Raw genomic sequence first — 25,172 nt, 5'->3', positions numbered from 1 at the left:
TGAGCTATTAGTTTAGAAGGAATTTACAAATGAATATATTCTTGATATTGAGTATTAAATAGAAAAACTGATTTACTTTTTGAGATTACTTCTGCTGCTTGTTGTGTGCATTTAATATATTGTAGTCTAATGATTTTGTGATTGTGAATGAAAGAGTGAAGTTATTGTTAGGATTTTGTGCTTTGAATTCCAATGAAAGTCATTAAGTCTTTTTGGGTAGTTTTCCTATTTGGAATTAATACCATTTTTTTCTTGGTATTTTGTTTGGTATAAGAAAAATGGTCCTTGTACATGCTGTGGGATATCTTTTTGGTGTGAGACTTTAGTTCCTCACTGAGGGTTCTTCATTTATTATTAGGGATTCTACACAAGTTGCATCCTGTGTTTTAGATTCTTATTTTTTTTTTCTTTGGGTAATTTCCTTTTTGTGAGATGAGATAAGTGTTATAATATGTAGCTTTGAGAAGGATGCATTGTTATTGGGAAGAGAGTTTTCTTTGACTTTTATAGGTTTGGATTTTTATTACAGTCTCCTTGGATATTAGTGATTTATTTTATTTGTTTCTGACCATAATCATGAAAAAAGCATGTAAATTCTTGTTTTTCGTTGTCATTTTCTTTTTCTATTTGTTCTTGTGGTGTCATCTATCATATATAATTATATTTTCCACAAGTGGCTTCAAACTAATAGGTTTAGGGTCTAATTTAGATCTTGAGTTTAGGTGTGATACGAAAGATTTACCAACAGATTTGGGCTGGAGAAGTTGATGAAAGAGTTATTTTGGTTTAAGAAAAAATATAGTTTCATCAAATCCAGTGGTCCATTGAAGTCTATGCCGGGTATTAATATAATCGATGATCCAAGAAAAAGAAGATTGCTATGATTTCCCTGCAACTGTCTAAGATTACATTTTATTGGAGTTATTTTAGTAACTTGATGAAATTCAATGTGAAAATCGTTAGAATTTTGTGCATTGAATTCCAAGACAACCCAATAAGTCTTTAATTTTTTGGACAATTTATGAAAACTATTATCACCTTTTGTTGGAGTTTTCTTATAGGATGGAAAACTTCTTCTGCATCTATAAATACATGCTTTTGGATATCTTTTTGTTGATGTTTTACTTGGTTATTGGGGAGAAATGGTCGGATGCTTTCAAGTTTCACCCAACAACCTCTTGATTTTTATATAAAAACCTTAAATTTTAAACCACAAACCCTAAACCCCTAAATCTTAAACCCTAACTTTTAACTGAAAAATGCACTTGGTTGGACACAATTCCTTCAGACCAGGTAAGAGCCAATAATTATTATTGGGTTAGTGGTTCTACATAGGTTTGTAATTCATGGCTTTTTCTGGTACTACTACTATAGGGATCCTTCTATGAGATGGAAAGAATCAAAAAGTGTTTCTCTTGGTAATTAAGAAAGTGATTTTGAGGAAGTCTTATTCTTGGGAAGACACGTTTTCTTTGGATTTTTTAATAATTTGAATTTTTCATTCTACTCTATGGACATTAGTGCTTTATGTTGTTTTTCATGTCTTCCATAAACTACATGATCTTTATGTTCTGTTTGTAGTTTTCTCTTTTCTATTTTTCAAATTCTTGCTGTGGCCCCATTGGTCCTGTACAATCACATTTCCATAAAACAATTAGGTCTTGATGATTCAAAACTTTCTTATATAGTTGAGTAAAGACATAGCTTGATCTCTTTGTATTCTGGTCTTGTTTTATCTCCAAAGTAGTGGAAATTTGTTAATATATATACCACAAGTATTGAATAAAAGGTCTCTGATGATTCAATTAGACAGAAAAAAAACAGGTAAAATGCAAAATAAATTTAATACTTGAATTTTTAATTACATTATATTATGGGTATTTTCTAAATTAATGAAAGTTAACTCTAGATGAAGCTGGCGTAAAGTAAAACAAAAAACAAAAAACAAAAAGAAAAAAGAACTATAGTTGAAGCCAATAAGTAAAACGTTGAGTCAAAAACCTAACATAAAGCTTCTGACTGTACCATATATAACACGGTGACACACCCAAGTAAAGCTGGGCCAAAGAATTCTTAATTCTATCATGCAGTAGTCTCTCTTGTTGTCAGTTCCGTCACTACTAGCTCAGTAGTGAAGTTCTTTTGTCTACTTACTGTATAAATTATAAAATCTCTCGATCACTGATGATAAAAGCGAAATGATGATGAGATGAATATCAAAAAAGCTTTTCTGTGTGTGCACTAAATATCATCGAATCTTTACAGAGATGAAAAGAAATAGTCGTCACGTAGTCCCAATAAGCCTAGTAATCATCAACCCACCTCTCTGGCTCTCTCCTTGTTTCCAGTTTCGACTGAGACTTCCGAAAGCATCTCAAGTTGTTTCTATTTTTACACAGTAAGATAAATATGTACGAGTGGTGGGATGGGGGAGTGGGGACCATGCAGTGCTGCAGCACCCCAGTGGGCCCAAGGAGAGGCAACGGATGAAAGGTCAGGATCAATGAGTTGGTCTGTGTGGCATACTGGCATAGTAAGTAGAGTATGTGGGTAGGACCCACTTTACCAATATTGATGATCTTAAATCATCAGCTTGAGTAGTCCGATTTCTTGGCATTTTCCACCAAATTTAGGGTAACTTATAAACGTACCGTGCAGTCAATTATCTGTTGACTCGTACCTACATACTTCATCATCAGTTTCATCCATACAATAGGAGGAGAAGAAGAAGAAGAAGAAGGAGAGGGAAGGAAGAAGAAATACAGACAGCAGGAGAGATGATGAACTCATGAACAGTGAATGAAGTATCAGCCACAGTAAGCAAGAGTAGTTGGAAAGAACAAGTTACAGTGAAGCAGTCTCAACCCAAATGAATAAGACAAGAGTACAAAGCATCTAACGTTTATCACACGTAGGCTGCTTGCCTTAGGCAATACATGCTCGTGACTCTCTCTGTTTGTCTCTCTTCTCCTTCTAATCTATTAAACAATACAACTACTCGAGAGTACGGCAAACATGCAAACAAAGATCATTTCATGTCACGGAGGATGTAAAAAATGTACTAAATTCATTGGTGAGCTTGAAGATAAGATTTCAAATGTATTTTTATATGGAGTTTGATATAATAAATGGATGGCCAAGTTGTCCAGAGAAAAGGTGATGGTCTTCTTCTCGAAGATTGTTGTCATGGACGATACCCAGTCTTGCGTTCTGTGACTTCTGTCTCATTTTCCAAGAAACGTCAGATCTTCGTCATTTATTAATTCAAAGAAAAGAAAGAAAAAAAAAATAATAAACACAAGTCAAGAAGACAAGACTCTCTCTCTCTCTCTCTCAAAACTGATGTATTCAACTGTTGATGTTGGTTTTTCAAAGGCCACATCAGTACTGTGAGAACTGCCATTGCTGATCAGGAGCTTTTCTACGGAAGGAAACTGGGAAACTAAAGCCTACAGGCTTCAACCTCTTACAATCCTCATTAATGCACCATTCTCTCTCTCTTTCTCTCTTGTTGGGTTGGGTACTTGGGTTGGCATCATCAGACAGAGTCATGGCCGGGCTGATGATTCGTCATGAGATGCAGCAAGTAGAAAAGGAGGAAGACCCAAAATCTGGTAACCGCGAAACTCGCTTCTTTTATCGTTAAAATCTATCTATGGCATCTCTTTCATTCATTGACTCCACATGACTTTGGGGACTTAAATGCTCCCAAGTCACAATATCATAACAAAAAAAAACAAGTAAATTCAACAGTTTAGTTTCCATATCCCGTGGTCATCAGCACCTTCATTGGAAGTTTAACAACTCAGAATGGAAAGTATAGTCCAAATTTAACAATCACAGTTTGCAAATCAGGACAGGAATAGTCTAAATATGTAAAGATATCAAATGCATCAAATACCATATTCAATGAAAATAAATGTTTACCGATCAAGGGTTTCATCATGCCTGCTGGTATTGTCTGTTTAATGTTCATTCATCAGATCAGACTTCTCTTCCAATGACTGGTTCCATAGATCAGAAGTCGATCGTGTGTCTTCCCACTGGTGGCTTGTTGAGTGTCTAGATGAGAGAGAGAGAGAGAGAGAGAGAGAGAGAGAGAGAGAGAGAGAGAGAGAGAGAGAGAGAGAGAGAGAAAGAGAGAGAGAGAGAGAGAAGAGAGAGAGAGAGAGCTTAGTATTTACCTGGGTGTAGTCTGTGGTGATAAATGGGTAAATATGAAAAGCTGATACCCAACAGGCTAGCTAGAAGAATAGCGTCACTGTTGTAAAGCCTTAGAAGCCTACAAACCTATGGTAGCATGCAGGCTAGAGAGTTTCAATCTATCAGGTCTTACTGAACCGTGCATCTTGTCCAGATAAATGGATATTTAAGTCATCAAGAGAAAACCATGGTAGCTAATAAAAGAAAAATCATAATTTACATTCGAGTAGGAAAGAAGAATTGCTTTCTCTGATTGGGGGAGAGAGAGAGAGGAGATCTGCAAGCATGTAGTCCATTTGATAGAATAAACCCATAAAAAAGATTTACTTATAAGAAAGATGCAACAACACTAAGTCAATGAGCACTAATGACCTTGTTCATAGTATTCACAGCAAGTCAGAATCAAACAAATCAACAATTCATAATCAAAGAAAATTTCCAAAAATTCTTACCTTGAGAGAGAGAGAGAGAGAGAGAGAGAGAGAGATCATTGTGCATGTATTCCAGTGGATAAAACGAGCAAGCCCATAAAAAGAATAAAAAGAAAGATGCAAGAGCAAAGTCAATGAGCAGTAGTGACCTTGTTCGTAGTATTCACAGCAAATTAGAATAAAAAATCATAATTTCTGCAACTTCTTACCTTGAGGGAGAGAGAGCTGTATGCATGTAGTCCAGTTGGTAGAATGAAGACACCCATAAGAAAGATTTACTTTGAAATATGCAATAAGAACACAAAGTCAATGATGAGCACTAGTGACCTTGTTAATGGTATTCACTGCAAGCCAGAATCAAACAAATCAACAATTCATAATCAAAGAAAATTCCTGTAAATTCAAAGCTTTAGAGAGAGAGAGAGAGAGAGAATTTGTGATTACAAGTTTGATGTGTTCTCACCTTGAGAGAAAACATGAGAGAGACAGAGATAGATGGAAAAGAGAAGATAGCATATGTTGGTTGACGGGGATGAAGCCTGGTCCGAGGTCACTTAGGGATTGAATCCAAACTTTCCATAGAACTCTAAAGAAAAACTATAGGAAAATCTACAAAATCACCTACGTGACCTCGAGCCAGACAACATTCCCCTCAACCCAACCTAAACGAAACATCTCTAATCTCTACTGCACAAGAGAGAGAGAGAGTGAGACACCATGAAGAGGCTGAAGAGGGCGTAACAGCTAGCAGAACCAACACATAATCATGGTTGAGGGGAATGAAGCCTGGTCCGACGCCTTCACCTCTCTTCAGAGAGCTACCCCTGAAACTGAAAGCCTCGAGCCAGCCAACATTCCCCTCAACAGCAGCAACAACACCAAGAACAACCCTTTTTCCCTCTATAAAACCCTAACCCAGAAAGCTTTATAGACTCTCCAAGGGGAGAGAGAGAGTAGAAGGGTTGAGACCTCGTTTTGAAGAAAGACATCTCACTCACACACACAACACAATCAGTAAGTGGGATTTAATATTTGAGTGAAGGGGGGTGTTCTCCATTTCAGAATTTAGACCCTTAAAATTAGCTTACTAAAACTAACCTAAACCCTAAGCACAGTAGTAGGCAGTCCCTCAGCTCCTAACCCTATCTGAATGTTTTCTTTCATTTCCCAGGTCGTCATCCACTCACACCTGTTGCTGCCGGTCAACCACCGACCTCTTACCTGCTACTCCCGTTAACAATATCTCTCACACGCTCACCACAACATGACAAATCCAAAAGTTTTTGAACAGCTCACCACCCATCTTTATGATTCTATCATCATTACCTTATTATTTTTAGCCTCTCCCTCCCTGCTTTAAATTCCCTCGTACGGTTGACCACCAAGCCCTGTCTCACCACGGTGAATGTGAAGTTGTGACCCCCTCCCCCCCCCCAAAAAAAAAAAGAAATTCTTTTTTATTTTTATTTTTTCACCTTTAAAACCTAATTAATATTATGGGAACCAGCTATATGGACATCAAGGGTCTAGTTTTTTCTTTTTAATTATAATATGTCTAGGTTTGATCATTTTGTTTTATTGTAGCAGAAGGTTTTTCCAAAACACCTCATAGAATTGGAAGGATGGAGAGAAGAATTAATAGGCCTATCACATTTTTTTTCTTGTAGTTTCAATTGGAATACTGTACTGGGTTTTAGGTCCAACTTTTCTGTTTCTTTTGGTAGGATGTATAGATTTGATAGATTAATATTACTCAGTGCTTAATTAGTACTCTAAGATGCTTTTATTGGAATTATATAGAGAATATCACATTTTTATCTCAATTGTAATGCTGGGTTTTAGGTCCAAAATTTTCTTTTCTTTTTTCATTTTTGTTTTGTGGGGATGTATATGGGTTTGATAGATAACTAGTTCCTTGGTCTCAGATGCTTCTATATTATCTGTCTTCAAGTTAAGAGCTCATCCTTCTTGAACCCTTAATCCTATAATGTAATTAGGAGCATGATCTGTACTGAACAGATGAAGACAATCACATTATGTGAATTCACATGTCCAGCTCATATTAGCTAGCTGCTTGAACTAATTAATACAATTAGGCGCTGGTGTCTGTCTAATTGTCACGAATCTCCTAAATCTAGATAACAAAGCACAAAACAACAAATGCTGACTGTAGCTAAAAAAAACTTTTTTTAACAGTATTGGCTTTGATGAGATAACAATTGGAAAAATAATAAATATCAAGTTGAAAATGCTAATGGAAATTGGTGACAATATAAAATTCATATATCTTTTCTATTATTACTATATAAGTGAAGTGACACTCCTAGAATGTTGGTGAGGTCTGCCTCATATTTGTCTTCTGTTTTTCATTAATTACCCATACTTAAAGAGGGCCTAAGATTAGGTAGACAGGGCTAATTTTGTAAATGTAATGAACAATAATTAAAACCTTTGAAAAAGAAAAACAGTAAAACAGTTACAACAGACCACCATTTCTCTCCCATTCTCTCTTTATGTCTGATTCCACTCTCAAATGGTAACAAATGCAATACTGTGTGTCCCACCCTATGGGGGTTTATCTGCATGGGGTCTGTTGGTTGGATCATTTAGTGAGCTTCCTTAAATGAACCAAGAATCTTCCATGTGGCATATTAATTTGGAGCTCAAGAGTACTCATTTATTCCTTCTCCACTGTATATTCATGGTCTGCTTACTTTTTTTCTAAAAGCTCTTGCCATTTGTTCAAATTGAACACTTTTTGTGGGCTCAAGTTTTATATTGAAAAGTTAAACTTTTAATGGAGAATATTTGTTGGTGAAACCACGAGCTGAAACAAGAGGGTTACATTGCTGATGTGGACTGGACAATTGAAAATCCAGCCAAGTCTAGAGGGTTCCCTACACACATCATGGGCAGTTCCAGTCCTAATAGATGATGCCTAATGTTTAGTGATATGTAAGCTTTGTATCCCTCAAATTCTTCAAGCTCTACCCCTTAGAATAATCCACATGTCCTCATTGAACAACCACTTTATTTTAGCCATTAATTGCAAATTAATGTTGATAGGGTCCAACATGGGTAACCATTAGATAAGGGAACATCTAAGGGGGTGTTTGTGGTTGGTTTTATTTTTGAAAACAAAATCAACTTCTACTTTAGCAAAAGCAATATAATTTTCTGATGTAGCAGTTGTTTTTGTTTTCAAAAGCAAAACCAACCATATTGTCGAACACCCCCCAAATTGGCCAATTAACCAATTTCCCAATTCACATTAACCTTACATTTGTTCTCCCTTTCTTAAATAATCAGGATCTCAAGTAAATTTTCATATATCTTTTTTTTTTTGTTGATAATTAACCATACCCAAACAATGAGAATCCCTTGTGTATAATCACCCGTTGGCTCAAAAATCAAAACAAAAAACTTACAATTTCTCTTATTGTCTAAAATTTCAAACCAACAAATTATGAATGCAATATTTTGTAAGGTTTCATGAGTTATTTTAATATAACATACTTGTCGATCGATCAATTCCTTGTGAATGACATTATTTTTTTTCTAAATATAGTGTAAGGGCATGTGCTATGCATGTCTACGAATAAAAAGTAAAATATAAACAAACATTACATGATCAAATTTAATTTTTATGACTTTCACTAAAACCAATACAAGGATTCAAGGTTCTAAATATCAATATGCCTGATACGCCGGTAAGGGTGTATCGGGTGGTATTGATATTACTTTTTATTTATTTTATTTTTTTAAAATCGGTTTAGGGATGGTTTAAGACACCTCCACCCCCTGAACCGGTTAGAACCCCAATATATCCTCTGTAGGGACGTATTAGGAGGCTCCTGATACGATACATATCGGCCGATACGGGATAAAGATGTTAAATGTTGGGGGAGTTTCACCAAAAAAAATGTTTGGGGAGAATTGTGATTATACTCTTGAATTGGTCACAACTCAAAACCCTAAAACTAATATCATAGTGTCTGCCCATTCTTTGTTTGGACAATACTTGATTTATGGGCAATATAGGGAACATGTATTTATTTAAAATTTCAGTATCCTTATTTTTTTTATTTATCCTCCCGCGCCTCCTTTTCGTTGCAAGCTTTCTTCTTGTTTGGGTGAGATCTATCGAGGTAACAGGGTCTTCCGTGAAACACGTCTAGGAGAAGACGGCGATTTAGGAATAGACAGATCTGGGCCGTTGAAGCATAACAAATAGACGGTGAGATGAGGAGGCCCGGAGACCGGTAGTGTCGGTGTCAGCGGGAGCGGAGGATCGGGAAACGAGGAGAGCCCGAGTAACGAGGGAACGATTAAATCGGCGACGTCGACGCTTCGAACCCTCTCCACTGCCAACCCCTCGATTGCCATTTAATTTGACAGCCCTGCGTCGCGAGTCAAACCACGTCGCTGCATCGGTCTTCACACTCCTCCAGATCGACGGCTGCGATCGCCCGCTCATCGTACGCCGCAGGCACCGCCACGTGCTCGAATTTAATGCTCGGCGTACGGTCTCGTTTTCCCTCCGCTGGGGCCCAGACCTTCTGAAGGGACCCTTTTCGAGGTTACTGGTGTGGGTCCCATCCATAGGGGACAGGCCCACGTGGACTTCTTCGGCTGCTGACAGGATTGATACGTGTTCTTATCTTATTGGATGAATTCCAGTGGGACCACGTCTTTCAATTATGTGATCATGATGATGACGGTGATGATGGGATATTAAGCGCGGGAGGGAGAAATGGCGGGCTCCCCGGTGCAAAGATATCACGCTTATCTCGGCGAGCGCGATATTTTGGTTCGGACCGTGTTACCGAAGCAAACAACTCGGGTCGGGTCACTTCAAAAACCAGATTAAATGGTGAAGCCATGGCGGGTGGCTACTGAGAGTTACCAACCAAACAGCACAGAAATAACCCGTATCTATCTGGCGGGCATACGGTTCGGGTCAAAAGCTACTCCCAATGGTGGCCATCCAGTTGGTGGGTGCCACGTGTATAGAAGTTCTATGGAAGATAATGGATCCCTGAACTAGGGATGGTAACGGGTCAGGTCTATCCAGCACAAACCAATTGACCAAATTGATTATAATTTATATTGATTCTGCTTTTATAGTTTTGTTCTGATTAACAATTAGTTTGAGAACGATTATTGCTTTTCCAAACCGATTCAGATTTGAACCAATTATATAGTCATTGAAAGGCAAAGGTTCTTTAGTTTTTTTGTAATTTTGATTATATTTTATGTCTAAAAGGGTAGATTTAACAAATAATATATGAGATAATTTTGATTAAGAATATTTGGTTTATCAGTATATATAATTTACTATTTTACAAGTATTTTTATTAAAGTTATATTGTAAAAAGTAAAATTTTTGGTTGTTATTATCAAGGTAATTATAGATCTCAAATATAATGTAGGGTTTAATCGGGTTGTTCAAATAAAAAATGGGATGGTTATGGGCCCGGAACCAATTAATAATCGGTTCGGGACGAATCAGCTCCGACCCATTGACAACTCCACTGATCCATCATCTATTGCATGATGGTTTTCACAATTAAAAGAGTGAAAGAGTAGGCGAAATGTGGGTCCCAATGCTGAAAGCTGGCAGCAAACGGTCACAATTTCTGCATGGATAGATGGAGTACAGCAGTCGGGTGGGACCATTCATACTCTATCTAAAAAGGCGATCTTTTATTCCAAAATTGGGTTCTATTTAATGATGGTAACCACCTGATCTGTCGCATTAATGGTGGATTCTCCCTCCATTAACACACCTAAATTAAAATAATATCAAAAGGAGTCTCCCAATCTGACGGGCATAATCATTCGGGTATGATTGTTTTATCATGGGGGAAAGAAGTGAAGAAGAAGCCCACGATTTGCAGTACCACAGGGCCCACCTGAGAAGTGTGGGCCTCAACCCACTTAAAGCTGATCAGGTATTCCAGGAGAAGGAGCAGCCAAGTGCTAATATTGGGCCTTTTCTGGTATGGATTTGACAATTGTTTTTGTGGGAAGACAGACAAACTGAAGTCACTAAAGAACAAAAGAAAAAGAAAACCAACTGAGGGATAAGGCCATGGAAGTCTTATTGGGCTTATGTGGGGGAAGGAGCCCATGGGCCGTTATGGGGCTATGTTTTTGGAATCCAATATAAAAGTGAGGTCCACTTAAGTTGAAGTGAAGTGACAAGAAACAAACAAGCCATAGTTGATTTGATTTAGGGTGGTCAGTATCTGGAGGGCAGTCTCAGCCTCTGGCAACATGTGACAGGTCCAGCTCTGGACTACTCTTTGCTGAAAGATCCAGGCTCGGCTTAGGATGTGTCATGCTGCCCATGTACATCTACTGTAGCCCCAGGCTGGCCCAGTTGCTCTCGTGCATCACTGTGTCCTGCCCTCAGTACATTTTTGTACAGAGCTTGTCCCAGTTACTAAGGTCTGGGAACGGGCCTAGGATGCTCTAACCAGGCCCACATTCAATGAATAACGTTGTTGAGAGTTGAGAATGAGTGGGTTTTGGTATACATGAGAACTAGGGCTGTCAATGGGTTGGGTCTACTCAATAGAACCGGACCGACTAAAATGATTATGTTGCGTTGTGTCTGTGGTTTTGTCCTCATTAATAATTGAGTCAGGACCCGGACCGGTTCGTTTCGTTCTGAATGGATTAAGACCCGAACCGAGTATATAGTTAATAATATATAAGGTCTTCTACTTTTCTTGTTGTATATTTTGTCTAAAAGGATAAATTTCATACAGTACATATGATGATTTTGGTTAAAAACACTTGTTTTATCAAAATATAAACAGTTTTATTTTACTGTCAATTAATTTTATTAAGGTTGTATTATAGATGTCAAGTATAACCGGATCAGACTTGGCCCGGCAATATTGTTGTCTTCTCAGACTCTTTAGTAGCTTTAAAGTTTAAACTTCTTATTCCTAGATCGAAGAATCTCTTTGTGTCGGGGTAAGTTTTTTGCTGAAGAGGCTTGTTGGTTGGGCAGTCCTTTTTTGAGAACTTTGTTATCCTTTTTTGTGGTTGAATGGTAATTTTTATTTTCATAAAAAAAAAGGTATAATCGGGTCGGACCCAATTATCTCGATTAATAATTGGTTCCGGTTTTGGGTCTGTCTTATGGAATTGATTAATAATTGATTCGGGACTGGTAAACCCTGTCACAAACCAGGCCTGACCCATTGACAGTTCTAATGAGAACCTGCTATCCATGATAGCATCACTCTAGGCTCTAAATAAACCCTAGTGACAGCAAAACTTTGAAAGTTTCAGGTCCCTTCTCATAAGGTAAATTGTGCTTGATCTGTCTTGAGTTTCATGAAATGGGCTTTTGGAAGCATAGGAGTAATAACTTGGTGTTGCATAAGAAAACACCAAATCAAGTTTTTGGCTTCAAGAATGACAGAGGATGACGAAGCATGTGAAGGAAATCGCAATGAGATAGAATCTAACTCGACATCTAGGGGTGTTTGACAACATGGTTGGTTTTGTTTTTGAAAATAAAAACAATTGCCATATTGGCAAAAACAATATAATTTTGCTGATGTGGCAGTTGCTTTTATTTTTAAAAACAAAAATAACAATGTCATCAAACACCCCTATCGTCGAAACTCGAAATCAACTTTCATGCATTGTGTAAAGGAAATAATCTGCAATTGACAAAACAGATAGGAAGTAGCCAAGGACCATGGGTCGTATAGGAGAAACAATGGCAGGAAGAGAAGCAATAGTTATCAAAGGAGAAGAATAAGATCCTATGGAAGATCAAAATCAACGTATGGACAGAAGAGAGCGCATCCTTAAGGCTCTGTTTGGGAAGAGTACAAATACAAATATGTAGAGTGCAAAACCTTATATTTTGTATTGTTTTATACCTATTTGTAGTTACCCACCCATATTGCATCCATAATCCAATTCCTTCAGCATGGTTGAACATATTAAAAACGCAAAGAATATCAGAAAGGCAGTTTTTAAAGACATTGGGACACATTTTAGAAATGGTGAAAAAATTAAGATACACATAAAAACACTATATGCATGTTTTAATGGATTTTATGACCCCATTTGCTTTTTGGGAAGTTATTTATCTGAGCAAGTGTTTCTTAGGAAATATTTATCTGGCAAGTGCATTTACCCATGTTCTTTTATTTCTTAGGAAAATAAGAAAATTATCAATTTAGCAATAAAAAACCATTATTAAAAGATACAATTCTTTCCCATCTGTGTTGTCAACTTTCCCCCCATGTGAGTCCACCTGGGAGATGGGTATCACTTATCCGAGTACAGGGAAAATAAATTTTCTATAAAACTCACATAAATCTGGAAAAAAGAACATGAGTATAGAAACGAAATCCCATTAGCCAACTACACACAAAAAAAAAAGGCCCTTCCATTTCAAGCAAGTACTATGGAAAACATAGTGGCTCAGGAGTTATCTCTATAGACCATATGTCAATTGTCTTCACATCAATGCAATATAAAATCTCAACTCTCAAGCATGCTTTTATGTAAAAGTAGGGGTGATCATTTATAGCCTGACCAGGCCCACATAATGTATAACATAGATTTTATACATACATCATATGTTTTATAATATTAATATTGTTATATATTCAAATCTATAATACTAGAAATACATTTTGATGAATACCATCATATATTTCTAATATCATAGTCGAACCCTAATTTAAATTTAAAGAATAAGTCATAAGCCCAGAACCTTGAGGTGTAATGTGGGTCATGTCGGGCTGATCCATGGGCCTGGCAAACTGTGCTTGCCTGGTACAAATTCCCTAAGAGGGAAGCCCCGCACGGGCAGGGCCTGGGCCTAGTGGGCTGTAGGTTGGGCTGGGCTGCAGGTCAAGTCACAGGCCAACATGATCTTTTTAAGAAAAAATAGAAAAAAAATAATGAAAAATTAAAATAAATTAACAAGATAGACAATAATTTAAAATTTTATTGATGTATACAATTGTTTGTCTGAAATAATAAAATGAAGTTGAAAAAATTACAATAAAATTGAAAATAAAAATTATATTCAAACATGAACATGGCCCATGGGCCAAAAACCCTTGGCCCAGCCCAGCCCAGCCCAGCCTTGGAGGCCGTGCCATACCAGGCACGGCTCATTTTACGCCTCTACCAGAACCCGACTTGGCCCATGTTCACAAGCCATGGTTATATTAATACAACATTTGGATAGGAAATAAGATTGATGGAATCTTTATCTCAATATAATGCAAAATACCACATTAGTACATTGTCTCAGGTATGGTCAACATCTCAGACTATATGCGTTGTTAGATCAAGTTTAGAACTTTAGATTAAAAACTGCACTGAGTAAATTCGGGCATTTCTGGATGTTTTTGGCTTCTAATAAGCAACAAGTCCAATAAGAGTTTAATATAAGCACTCTCAAATGTGACATTAATTTTTTCTTTTCTTTTTTTTTTTTTTTTGTCACGCACCACTAATAATCCCTTCTTTCCCCAAATCAGTGGTTGCAAGAATCAATTCTACATCAATACTGGAACGAACCGGCTAACATACCAACGAGCACCACAGCAATTTGCTTCCTGCCTTATCTTTCCAAACAAATAACCTTGTTCTTACTAGGGGTGTCAATTGGACCGGATTTGGTCCAATCCAAACTAGTCCTATATGAATCAATTATAGATGGATCAGGTCCAATTCGATAAATAATTTGGACCATTTTGGGCTGGACTCGGACCTTTGTGTAGCCATGCTAAACAAAGTTGGCTCCATCATTGAGTAGTTGGTATTGAGGTTTTTTTCAGTTTTTGGTGTTTAAAAACTTTTAAATCAACTAAAATTCTTGTACTTGGTATAGGGAGATTTATTCAGTGGTCTGAAGGAGGAAGGAGATGAACAGTATTTATACCATTATTTGATATTTTTTTAAAAAAATTATCTTATTCTAGAAGTTATATTAAAAAGATTATTTTTATTGATAATAAGACCCAAAAATTGTTCTTTATCAGCAATAATCCCCCAAAAAAATCCAAAGATAAGCTAAGAGATAGCAGATTTGCAGAGACAGTTTCATAGGAAAAATGAAGTGAAGACCTTTCGTGACGTGACTGGTATAGTGGGACCCACAATTTTTCCATCGAGGATGCTGTGCTCTTCAACTCCCAATTGGTGGATTCTCATGTCCCGTATGCTGACCACAAAGCATGGAGATGTTCCCAATGTGCTGCTGTAGTGTGTTGTGCACAAGATATAGTGAGCATTTTGTGGTCAGCGGATCCAAACACCATCCTGACCATTAGACACTACAGCCGTACATATGAGAACATATATGAATGACAACTTAAAATAGGAGAGATATTCCCGATGTATATTGTGGCCTGCATCTTGTGGTCAGCAGATCTGGACTTGGAACTCTCATCTCATTCACTTGGTTGGTGATGGAAATGGGTCTGGTTGTTTCTTGGCCCAAGACAACTGGGCTTGCTGGTTAGGGGTGCAAGTCGGGTGGAATGGGCCGGGTTTATGGTCAGCCCAGTCCTAAAATTTGGGCTTAAGGCCCGAGCCTGGATCAAGGGGGGGGGGACACATCACTGTTTTCCCCAAATAGGTGGTTGCGGGATCCAATTCCACATCAATGCTGGAGCGAACCAGATAACATACCAACGGCAACAAGCCACCCAAATCGGTCCTCTATACCCATAACACCCCAGAAGCCAGAGCAGGGAGGGAGGCACGGGCCCAACCTATAGATTGGCATAATTTTTTGGATAAATTTCTGAAACATCCCCTGAAGTTTTTGATTGTTGCTAAAATCTCCCGTGATATTTTTGATTGTTGCTGAAACCTCCCCTGAAGATTGGTAATTATAATCATCTCCCCTGATCTTTAACTTTCTGACATAGATGCAAGTAGACCCCCTGTGTTAGAATCCTCTTACAAGAGGAGAGGGATGAAAAAAGTCCAAAATACCTATGCAATTACTATTGAGGTTGATTTTAATAGGAAAAAAACAATATAAACTTTATAAAGGACAAAAGAAAATAAGAGAAATCAATGTTGCACTTTACCTTTGAATGATTGATATGAAGAGTAAATTTGGAAATTAAAACAATTTCGAAAAAGAGATCGGAAGGGCCTGGGGAAGGGATTGATATGAACAGAAAATTTGGAAAATAAGTATTTTGGACATTTTCATGCCTCTTGTTAGAAGATTCTAATAGAGGGGGCCTACTTGTAACTGTGTTAAAAAGTTCAGTAGATGATTGCAATTACCAAACTTCAAGAGAGGTTTCAGCAATGATCAGAAACTTCAGGGGAGGTTTTAGCAATTTACCCTAATTGTTTAAGAAAAAATTGGAAAAATAATAAGCCCATCCCGGCCCGGGGGTGCAGACACAGTACTGTAGCATGTGGACCATGTACAACCCACTTTATGGCCCAACACGTTTTACACCTATCTCCATTACAACCAACCAGAGAAATTACCAACTGAGACATCCTTAGATGGGGGTGTTCATGGTCTGCTTTGATGTGGTTTAGAGAATCTTAGGCCAAACCAGTAATTTACGGTTTGAGAAATTCCCAAACCAAAACAATTCATTTTGACATGGAAACCAAACCATTTTGTTACGGTATGGTGTAGTTTCTAATATGGTTTGGGGAACTTTGGACCATTCTTTGATTCTATTGGGCTTTGAACAATTAAAAGGCCCAAATAGCACCCCTAAAAATTAAAACTTAGAAGTTAGAACTTTTATTTTGTTAATTTATTATAAAATAAAAGTTTATTATATATTTATAATTTTATACATTCGATTTAGGTAGATTATATAAATAAAATATTTATACATCATTTATTTATATAATTATATTGTATATATATAATATTGGTGTACGGTTAGATTTGGTTTATAAAGTCCAAGAAACCAAACCAAACCAAACCAAACCAAACCGCAAATTTGGTTTGTTTCGATTTGATTTTGCGGTTTGAACCAAACAAAGAACACCCCTACCATTAGATGGTTTATTTAATTTATGTATCGAATGCTTTATAAGACTACTTGATAATTTGAAAGTTAAGCCATTATATAACCCTTGTAGTAAATGTATTCCACTTGTTTACAGCCTTCAATTTCATATATATATATATATATATATATATATATATATATATATATCTAAAAACCGTTGAATTAGTCAACGACCCATTGACCCGGACAGTCAAACTGTTGACCCGTTCAACGGTTTTTAGCCATTTTTTTATTTTTAATTATTTTTAATTTTTTTTGTCAGAACAGGCCGCCTGTTCGAATTGGACGGTCAAACCATCGACCCAGAAACCGGTAGCCAGAATGGTTCCATTTTCGGGTTGTTTTTTAAAACCATGATATATATATATATATATGACATTGAACAGCTCCAAAATTCAAGCAGAAAAAAGAGGGAAAACAAGTGCTGATTCTAAGCATTCCCTTTTTCTTTGGATTGGTTATATTTTTACAACAGTGTGAATTTCTCCTATATTCTTGAAGCTTCTGGGACTCTCTCCCACACACAAGCACGCATTTACAAGAATTGCTTCCATGTAGGAAAAAAAGACAAACCTAATGTCCCAGAACACTGGATCAAGAAGAAGATTAGGCAACCAAATGTAGCTATGACAGATTAGTAGAATGAAGAGGCCGTGGTCAAGATAGCTGAATGGCCATCTGCTGTAGAAGTAATTTCTTCTGAGTTGCATTAATTACACCACTGCATTCAGCATCTGCCAAAACTTCTGTCATTATTGCAGCAGCATGCCCTGTGGGTTCCTCCTCAGTTGCCCTCCTTAACATGAACATCTGATAAGTGAAACAAATACAGGCTCGCTTGAAAACTAAGAACATACACTTAATTTTTAATGAAGCTATGATTAACATGAACTATAAAAAAATGAAGCTAGAACTAGCATTTTAAGCAGGTTATGGTTGATTAAATCAAAATAAATAGAACTCAACTGAAACAGCAGGTCTGTTGTTTCCCAGGTAAATCTTTATTCTAACTGTTGTGCATATAAGCCTATATCTTGATGATTTATCCCATTATAACAGAAGGTAATTGTGCAGAAAATGTTGCTAATGGTAACCACTTGAACCCTGAATGTCTTTTATTCAGAGAGGCAAGTGCTTTGAATTCACAGCATATGCCACTTGCCATAGCATTGAAAGTTCTCTAGTAAAGGAGACAGTCATTTTCCCTTTCTACCAGAAAAAAGAGAGAGTAACAGTCATAGAAGGTTGTTCTGGCTGTTATCTTAAGATTCATCTTTGTACATAACCTAGGTATGTAACATAGATACTTCAAAATTCAGATTGTATTTCTGGACATTTGTGTTTAAGGCTCACCTGAGTAGCAAACTCAACTCCATGAAAATATTATATTATTTTCACATCTTCCATATGTGTTCACATGTGCATGTGCTAATACATGTCTCTGTGCTATGGAATGAAATTTAAGAAAATATACCTGTCCATGATGTGTAATTTCTATACAACCAGGTTGTTGGATAAATGGTTCCCCATCTATCTGAACAGGGAAGGGGCAGGAAGTGTTTATTCTTATAACCTCTCCTTGGGCTAGCCTTCTAGCCTGTGAAAGCCCAACCTGCAGAAGATAAAAGACCTCGTGAATCAATAAACAGAAATTGCATTTAAAATTAGCTTGGGCCTTGGGAGCTAAGAAAATTCAATAGAACTTTTATAAAAACAAAGAAAACTACGAACTCTTTAAAGCAATGGCATTCATGACCATTGATGTTCTAAAAATACTGGAAGCACACCTTCAACTTTGCATTTTTCTGTTTATTACTTATTTATTAACAGGGGCAGAAAATAAAAGTTGAAGGTAAAGTTAGAAGAAAAGTTATACCCGAAGTTTTCCCAGGTGCCATGCTCCACAGACAGAAACAACCTCCAGCATCTTATCATGCATGCACTGAAGATTGAAGTCATCATCATGTTCATAGTCATTTTGCCAAAGATCTACTCCAGCCATGTAACTGCCAATGTTGAGCACAATTACTCCCTCAGCATCCTGTTGAATAAAGATTAAAAAAAGAAAAAGAGATGAGATAAGAGAGGAACTGAAGAAAAACCATATACCTTTTGCAACAAAGTTTTGGATCAAACATCATAGGAGTTATGACTTCACCTTAGGGATATCAACATCTTTTCCATCTACTTCAAGACAAACTTCCCATGGTAGATCTGCACATGTTCTATCCATTATATCCTTGGCACCTTCTTTAGCATAACGTAATTTATTCACAAACTGCTAAGTGAAAAATTGGTTAGTTTACAAGATGGAAAAGAGACACAACTTTAAATAGCAGAGACATGGATATGGGGAGCCACAGTAATGGTTCGGCATACACATTCATATTGACACTTAAGCCAATAAAACATGGTAGCAGCATGCACTTAAAGTTGTATAACCTATTCTCTTAGATAATATTTTGAGAATCCTGCTGGAATGAAAAGTTTACAGTTTGGATCATCAAGCAGTCACCAATATAGTTTGGTCTAACGGCTAGACCTTCATTTGGAAGGCAACCATTTAGATTGTCAGAGACAACTTTGAACTGTAATGCATCAGTGGTACTGTATTGCAATATTCTATTTAATACTCCAGTGCATCATTTATAATGTCAAAATGATTTCTGCCACAGAAAAGCTATACCATACCATCCAAAGTTAGACTTAAACATATCAGTGTTTGAAGAAAGATCTGCAAATACATGGCAAAACATGCAATTGGAGTATACAAGAAAGAAATATCAGTACCTGGCTATAGAATTTATCAGGATTCTCTTCACGATTTAAGTGAAATTCATATGCAAGCTTTGCATCACACCCAATACCTGTGCAGAAAAATGAAAAAAAAAAAAATACAATTCCTATTAGTGGTAAACAGATTCAAGCAAAAAATAACAATAATAACATCAGCAAGCATACCCAAATAGTTCATCATGAACTTTGATTGTGCTTTTTTAGGACTCTTTTCTTGGTTTCCTCCTTTGATATTAATCTTCCAGCGATCTAACATTGTCACTGCTGCATGATTAATGTCATCAAGAACTGTAGCTACCCCACCTAGTCTTGCAACAGAAGACAAACCTCCTCCCCATCTCAAAACCCTAGACAGGTCATTTCCTGTGCCCAGAGGAAGTATGGCAACAGGTGGAGGAGATTCAAAGTTGTGCCTCTCAATGGCATCAAGAACCCATGCTACAGTACCATCTCCACCACAGACCAGAACCCTAAAATACTGAACGGCATCAAACAACTTCAACCCAGCCTCAGGCCCCTGGGAAGGACTGAGTTCAAAAATCTGCAGTTGATCATGGCAAAACCAAGATTACGATAAATGATATTATCTAGAAATTATGTTTAATTCATATATGCTGTTAACTACAAATTATAAAAGATCTGATATCAATGAATCAACATACAAACCACGTGTATTTTAATTGTTGCTTTTATAACTGTCCATTGAACAGAATCCACGAGTCAAATAATCTCTTAACTCCAACAAAAAAAAAATGTATGACAAAGGTCAAGGAATACAAAGTGAATGTATAATTTCTGAAGCAATAAGGATTCACAGTCATTTTGCTTGTAGAAAGATCCATGTAGAACAATAGTACAATTGATTGAGGCTTTTCTGCCCAAAAAGGACGTATTTCAGGAGAGAAATAATGAGAGAGCTCCTGCAGAAAAATATGAAACCTGTTGAAGCCCTCATCCTAAAATTTAAGTAAACAAAAACTAAAATAAAGGTACCCTTCAGCAGAACGAGTTGATTTTCTGTTAGAGACATGACTTGTTTTTGTGATGTTTAATTGTAGCAAGTGAGAGAAAGCAAGGAAGAAGAAGAGAATATAGGTTGGTTGACAAAGTCAAGCTACCCCCACTCTAGATATTTCATTGGTTCTAAACAAATGAGGGGGAAAGACATTAGTACCTTTCTACAAGAAGAATAATGACATATCACTAAATTGTATACATAAAAACCTAAATATACACCTACAACTCCACTCCTTGTCAAGTTGGTGCAAAAGTATCAATTCATACCCAACTTGTCAATAATCTCATACAGATGCAGGCAAATCTTGCCAACTCCTTTAGTACAAATATTTACTAGCTGTGAACTTTGAGAGTGTACCAAGTGAGAAGAGAGAAGAGGAGAAGACAACGTAAAACAGAGAATACTGGTTGGTTGATCAAGTTGCACAACCCCCAATCCCAAAATCTTACTAGGTCTAAAACAAATGAGGAGAAAATACATTGATGCTCCTCTATAAGAAGAATAATGACAGATAGTTTATTGTATACATAAAAAACCCAACTATACTACTACAGATCATAATCTCAATGTAAGGCCACTGAAAGGACCTCAGGCAACCCACTAAAGCATGAAATCTAGGATCTACAAGAAGATGGATCCTATTCAAGGAGCAGATAACCATATGTATAAATTCATGCTAACTTGTAGTTAATATAAGGATTCTTCAGCCTGTTCAATGAATGCCTATAACTCAAAACTAAACCAACTAACCTTCTAAGGGGGAATTAGTTTAAGGAGAACTGTTTCTAAATTTCTAATATAAACTACATGCAACTAAGAAGATTTTCTTTCTCATAGTGAGATGCACTTTAAAAAGCATTACATTTCACAAGTCAATTAGGAAAGCTCAGATGGCACATTGGGATTCATCAGTCATCACAGATTTGGTTAAATTATGTATGACACGACCAAGTCTTGGAGGCTTTAGAAAAGGTTCAACCAAGCCTATCCTCACTAAAATCAAGTTAAGTCACTGAGCGCACCAAATTTTCTATGCAAACTGCTGGCTGCAAGTGTCAAATGCCAAAGGGATATTTGCATGAGGTTTGAAACTTGGAACTAAAATGACTAGCTTGTCACAAAATCTTGAGTATTAAAGTTTTAGTGTACAATTTCAACATGTAAATTTAATTTAGAAAATTGGATATGAAAGTTCAATTTCTTCAAAATTTAATGTCATTTCCTAGTTCAACACTACCAAGTTGGTTAATGCAAACACATCGAGCAGCACAACGCCCATTCAATAATACCAAAATACATAAATGACATGCCTACCTTGATTTTTGTAAGTTATTTTAACATTCTAGAAATGGATATCAGAGAAAGCAGCATATAATAAAATCATAAAAGCATCAGTAAACAATCCAATAATGAAGAACAGTCTATATGATTAAACAAAAAAAAAAAATCACCTGGACAGGATTTAATAGCATGTTCAATCTCCTCCGTAGAGAAGACCCATACTGAGCTCCACTCTTTGTATTGATGTAAACAAGAAGAGGTCTTGCATCCTGTGGCAAATCCACCAGTTTATAACTCTTAACACGACCAAAGGCACTATTAACCCCATTTTTATCCAGCAATCCATTTTGAGAACCCTTAATACTAGGTTCTCTATCATTCTTCTTCAATAAGTGGTCACTGTTCTTTCCATTGGATGACTTATCAAGATCAAGAAGCTCATTAAGGACATATGCAGGAGCTATATTTTCACCAGGGACATCCTTGATTTTAAAGCTAGGGGAGTCATAAAAACCAGAACGAGTGTTTCCACTTTTGTTTCGTTGGCGCCTTCTCCTAATTTGTCCATGATAGGGTGAAGCTATAATTTCTTCAGTGAGAGAATTCAGCGTTCCACTGGTAGTGGTTGCCTCATCATTTTCTTTCACAGAGAGTGGAGAAAGGATAAGCCTTCTAAAGGGACCCAAATCACAAATATTACCTGATTCCTTTGCCATTTTGGGATGACATTTAACATGTATAAAGCGTTGACACCATAAGCAATGCCAGGTAGGAGATGCATCCAGAAGAGGAACACAACATGGTTCATCACAGTAGTAGCAGAAAGCAGACATCTCAGAGTTCTCCTCAAAATTAATCCATCGTTCTGACCAATGATGCAACAGATTTGATGAGCCAGCTTGAGCCACACACTTGCAACCCTTTGCTGCAAACTGGGAACAATAGAAATGTGCTGCTACACCACAAACAGAGCACCTATGAAGAGGAACGTGCGGTGCTACTTTTACACCTAGAGTTTGTGAGGACGCCAGGGAAGCTAAACACACACAGCATGTGGACGGCTGCTCCCCATAAGAAAGGTCTTCTATCCATGTATGATGCGATAGAGGAACCTTTAATCTCTTCCAAACTTTTTTCTTTGCCTTTGCTGCAGCTTTAACCCAGTTCTGTGAGGATTTTTTCTGCCACTTAAGGAATGCATATATAAGAGCAAGAAGTCCGAACGATCCAGTTACCAACCATCCAAAAATAAAACGTCCTTGACCATCTTGGTTGGTAAGGATCCTCAGGAACGAAAAATACAAATCTATCATTGCCAACCTAATTTACTTTTCTCCGCTTAGTTTTTCTACTCATTCAACAGTGTCCAGCATCAAAGAAACTTTGAGAGGGATACCTGAAAACACAAAGCGTGTGTTTAGAAAATATCCACTTAGGAATATGAAACTAAGAAAACATACAACACTAGAAAATGAAATAAAAAAACAAAAACCAGAAAATAAAGCGTGTGTTTAGAATATCACCACTTGGGAATATGAAATTAAAAGAACAGACAACACTAAAAAATGAAATATAAAAAAGAAAAAAAAAACAGAAACCAGAAGATACCAGGAATGAAAAAAAAAAGTAAGAGGAGAAAAGACCATTGAGGTTTGCAACCATTATCACTCTTTTCTTGTGTAACTCAGAAGATAACCTTTAAAATGAATGGGATTAGCACCGCAGAAACATGGCTTCTAATGGAAATATCTTAAAATAGAGTCCAAATTGTTTTATTGAATAAAATGATCTTCCCAAATCTAATAACTTTTGACCTTGTTTTGTCAAACTCAATGAGTAGGATTCACATGGCATTACTAGGTTCTGCAGCAAAATTGATAAGAAGCAGAACCATGAGATCTTATGTCAATATGGGAACAGCTGGATATTGCAAATAACACGAAGCTGACAAAGGTGTCTGACTCAAATATAAGAAGCTCCGCTGGTAGACCAATATGACATGACAATGTAGACTCTTTCTTTTTTAATTCATAACTTGATTTTAATCACCTAGCATTTTCTTTCAAATCGGTCGATTTATCATATTGCGATCTCAAAGCAAAAAACTAAACTTTTTGCTAACTAAATATCCATTCCGAGAGAACAGCAAAATGACAAGGAAACAGGCTTCTACAGAGCAAATTGGGAATTGAAATAATAGAAAAATGGCCAACGAGAAATCCCATGCAAAACCATTTAGAATAACTACAAAAAATTATTGCACCGCAAATCGCAAAGTCGATGTAAAACTAATCTTACAGGAAGAAAGCATCGGAAAACACAATAATCTGACAATTCCAGAAATTGATACAGATCTCCAATGCAAAACCATTTAGAATAAATCTATAGACGAAAAAAAAGAGGACCTGAACTACACCAGATCAGGTAAAAATCTGCACGTAAGCCATACAAAGAAACATGAATTCGATGCGAGCCGAATAAAACCGAAACGGACCAATGAGCCAATTTCTCGCACCAGAACCCCAAAAAGCTTCAATTGCAAACTCCTAAACAGAAAGGAAATCCCAACCAAGACCTAAATGAAATTCACAACAAACAATAACACACGAAACCAAAGACATAACAGAGAATTCAAAATAACATCCACCGCGCCACGCAATTCAAACTTCAACGACTCAAATCGGATCACAACCAACACAATATCAAACAAACCAAGCTCGACCAGAGGGACCTATAATTAACCATTACGCGTACAAATTGAAAGGTTTTTCTTTTTCTTCCAATGAAATAACCTGGTGAAGTTGAAGAGAGATTCGGAGAAAGAAACCCTAATTTGGTTCTCTAGTTTTATATCTCGCTGCGTGTTCTGAGCCCCTCGCATTCTTCGCATTCAGCATTCTCTCACGTTCTCTGCGTATCGCTAGCATGGTCTCTTCTTCTTGCCTTTCATTCGTTCCCTTTTTGAAATTATAGAATAACAAAAAGTAAGACAAATTACACAATTCTGCACTAAATTTTGGGTTAGTGACATTTAATCCCCCAAACGTTCTTTTGAGAAAATGACCCACCCTGAAGATTCAAACACTTTGACTCTACCGTTAACATTCTCTGTTAATTAATTTAAAAAAGATTCTCATGTCAATGTCACGTGCATGTTTAAATATTATTTCCTAAGACCATTTTTTGTAAGGAGTTCGACTATGATGCATTGATGCTACGAAAAAAAACTTAGTAACCAATCAATCGACATCATACACTAAAAAAAAGAGAAAAAAAAAAGAAAGAAACAGGTATCATAAAGGTGAAAACCAATTGGGTGGGTTTTCATCAAGGAGTTTTGGTTGGTCAAATCCTTTCTAGAATCATAATTTTTTATTTTTGTAA

At 36.8% G+C, this 25,172-nt stretch overlaps 1 protein-coding gene and 1 long non-coding RNA gene across 4 annotated transcripts; both read right to left on the bottom strand.

The window, feature by feature from the left end:
• Positions 1-2,781: 2,781 nt before the first annotated feature.
• Positions 2,782-5,913, bottom strand: LOC104609640 (uncharacterized). The gene is made up of 2 exons (XR_737301.3): positions 5,098-5,913; positions 2,782-4,978 (listed from the first exon to the last, which is right to left on the bottom strand). It is a non-coding gene; the product is annotated as an uncharacterized LOC104609640 (long non-coding RNA).
• Positions 5,914-17,118: 11,205 nt separating this feature from the next.
• LOC104609638 (diacylglycerol kinase 2-like) lies at positions 17,119-24,741 on the bottom strand. 3 transcript variants are annotated; one of them, XM_010276005.2, is made up of 8 exons: positions 24,581-24,741; positions 21,959-23,184; positions 19,655-20,030; positions 19,484-19,560; positions 18,852-18,971; positions 18,570-18,734; positions 18,168-18,305; positions 17,119-17,503 (listed from the first exon to the last, which is right to left on the bottom strand). In XM_010276005.2, the coding sequence occupies exons 2-8, from the start codon at positions 23,099-23,101 to the stop codon at positions 17,351-17,353; spliced, it is 2,172 nt and encodes a 723-aa protein (XP_010274307.1). In that variant the 5' UTR covers positions 23,102-23,184; positions 24,581-24,741; the 3' UTR covers positions 17,119-17,350. The 3 variants fall into 3 exon arrangements, with proteins under 3 accessions (XP_010274307.1, XP_010274308.1, XP_088752846.1); XM_010276006.3 differs by having other exon boundaries at positions 17,119-17,489; XM_088896720.1 differs by lacking the exon at positions 24,581-24,741 and adding an exon at positions 24,194-24,515.
• Between the last annotated feature and the right edge of the window lie 431 nt (positions 24,742-25,172).

Source organism: Nelumbo nucifera, chromosome 1 (genome assembly GCF_055504915.1).
Source record: "Nelumbo nucifera cultivar China Antique chromosome 1, China Antique-T2T, whole genome shotgun sequence".
In the NCBI taxonomy this organism is placed as follows: Eukaryota; Viridiplantae; Streptophyta; class Magnoliopsida; order Proteales; family Nelumbonaceae; genus Nelumbo; species Nelumbo nucifera.
The sequence above is the reverse complement of the archived record's forward strand: the minus strand, read 5'-3'. Positions and strand labels throughout refer to the sequence as shown.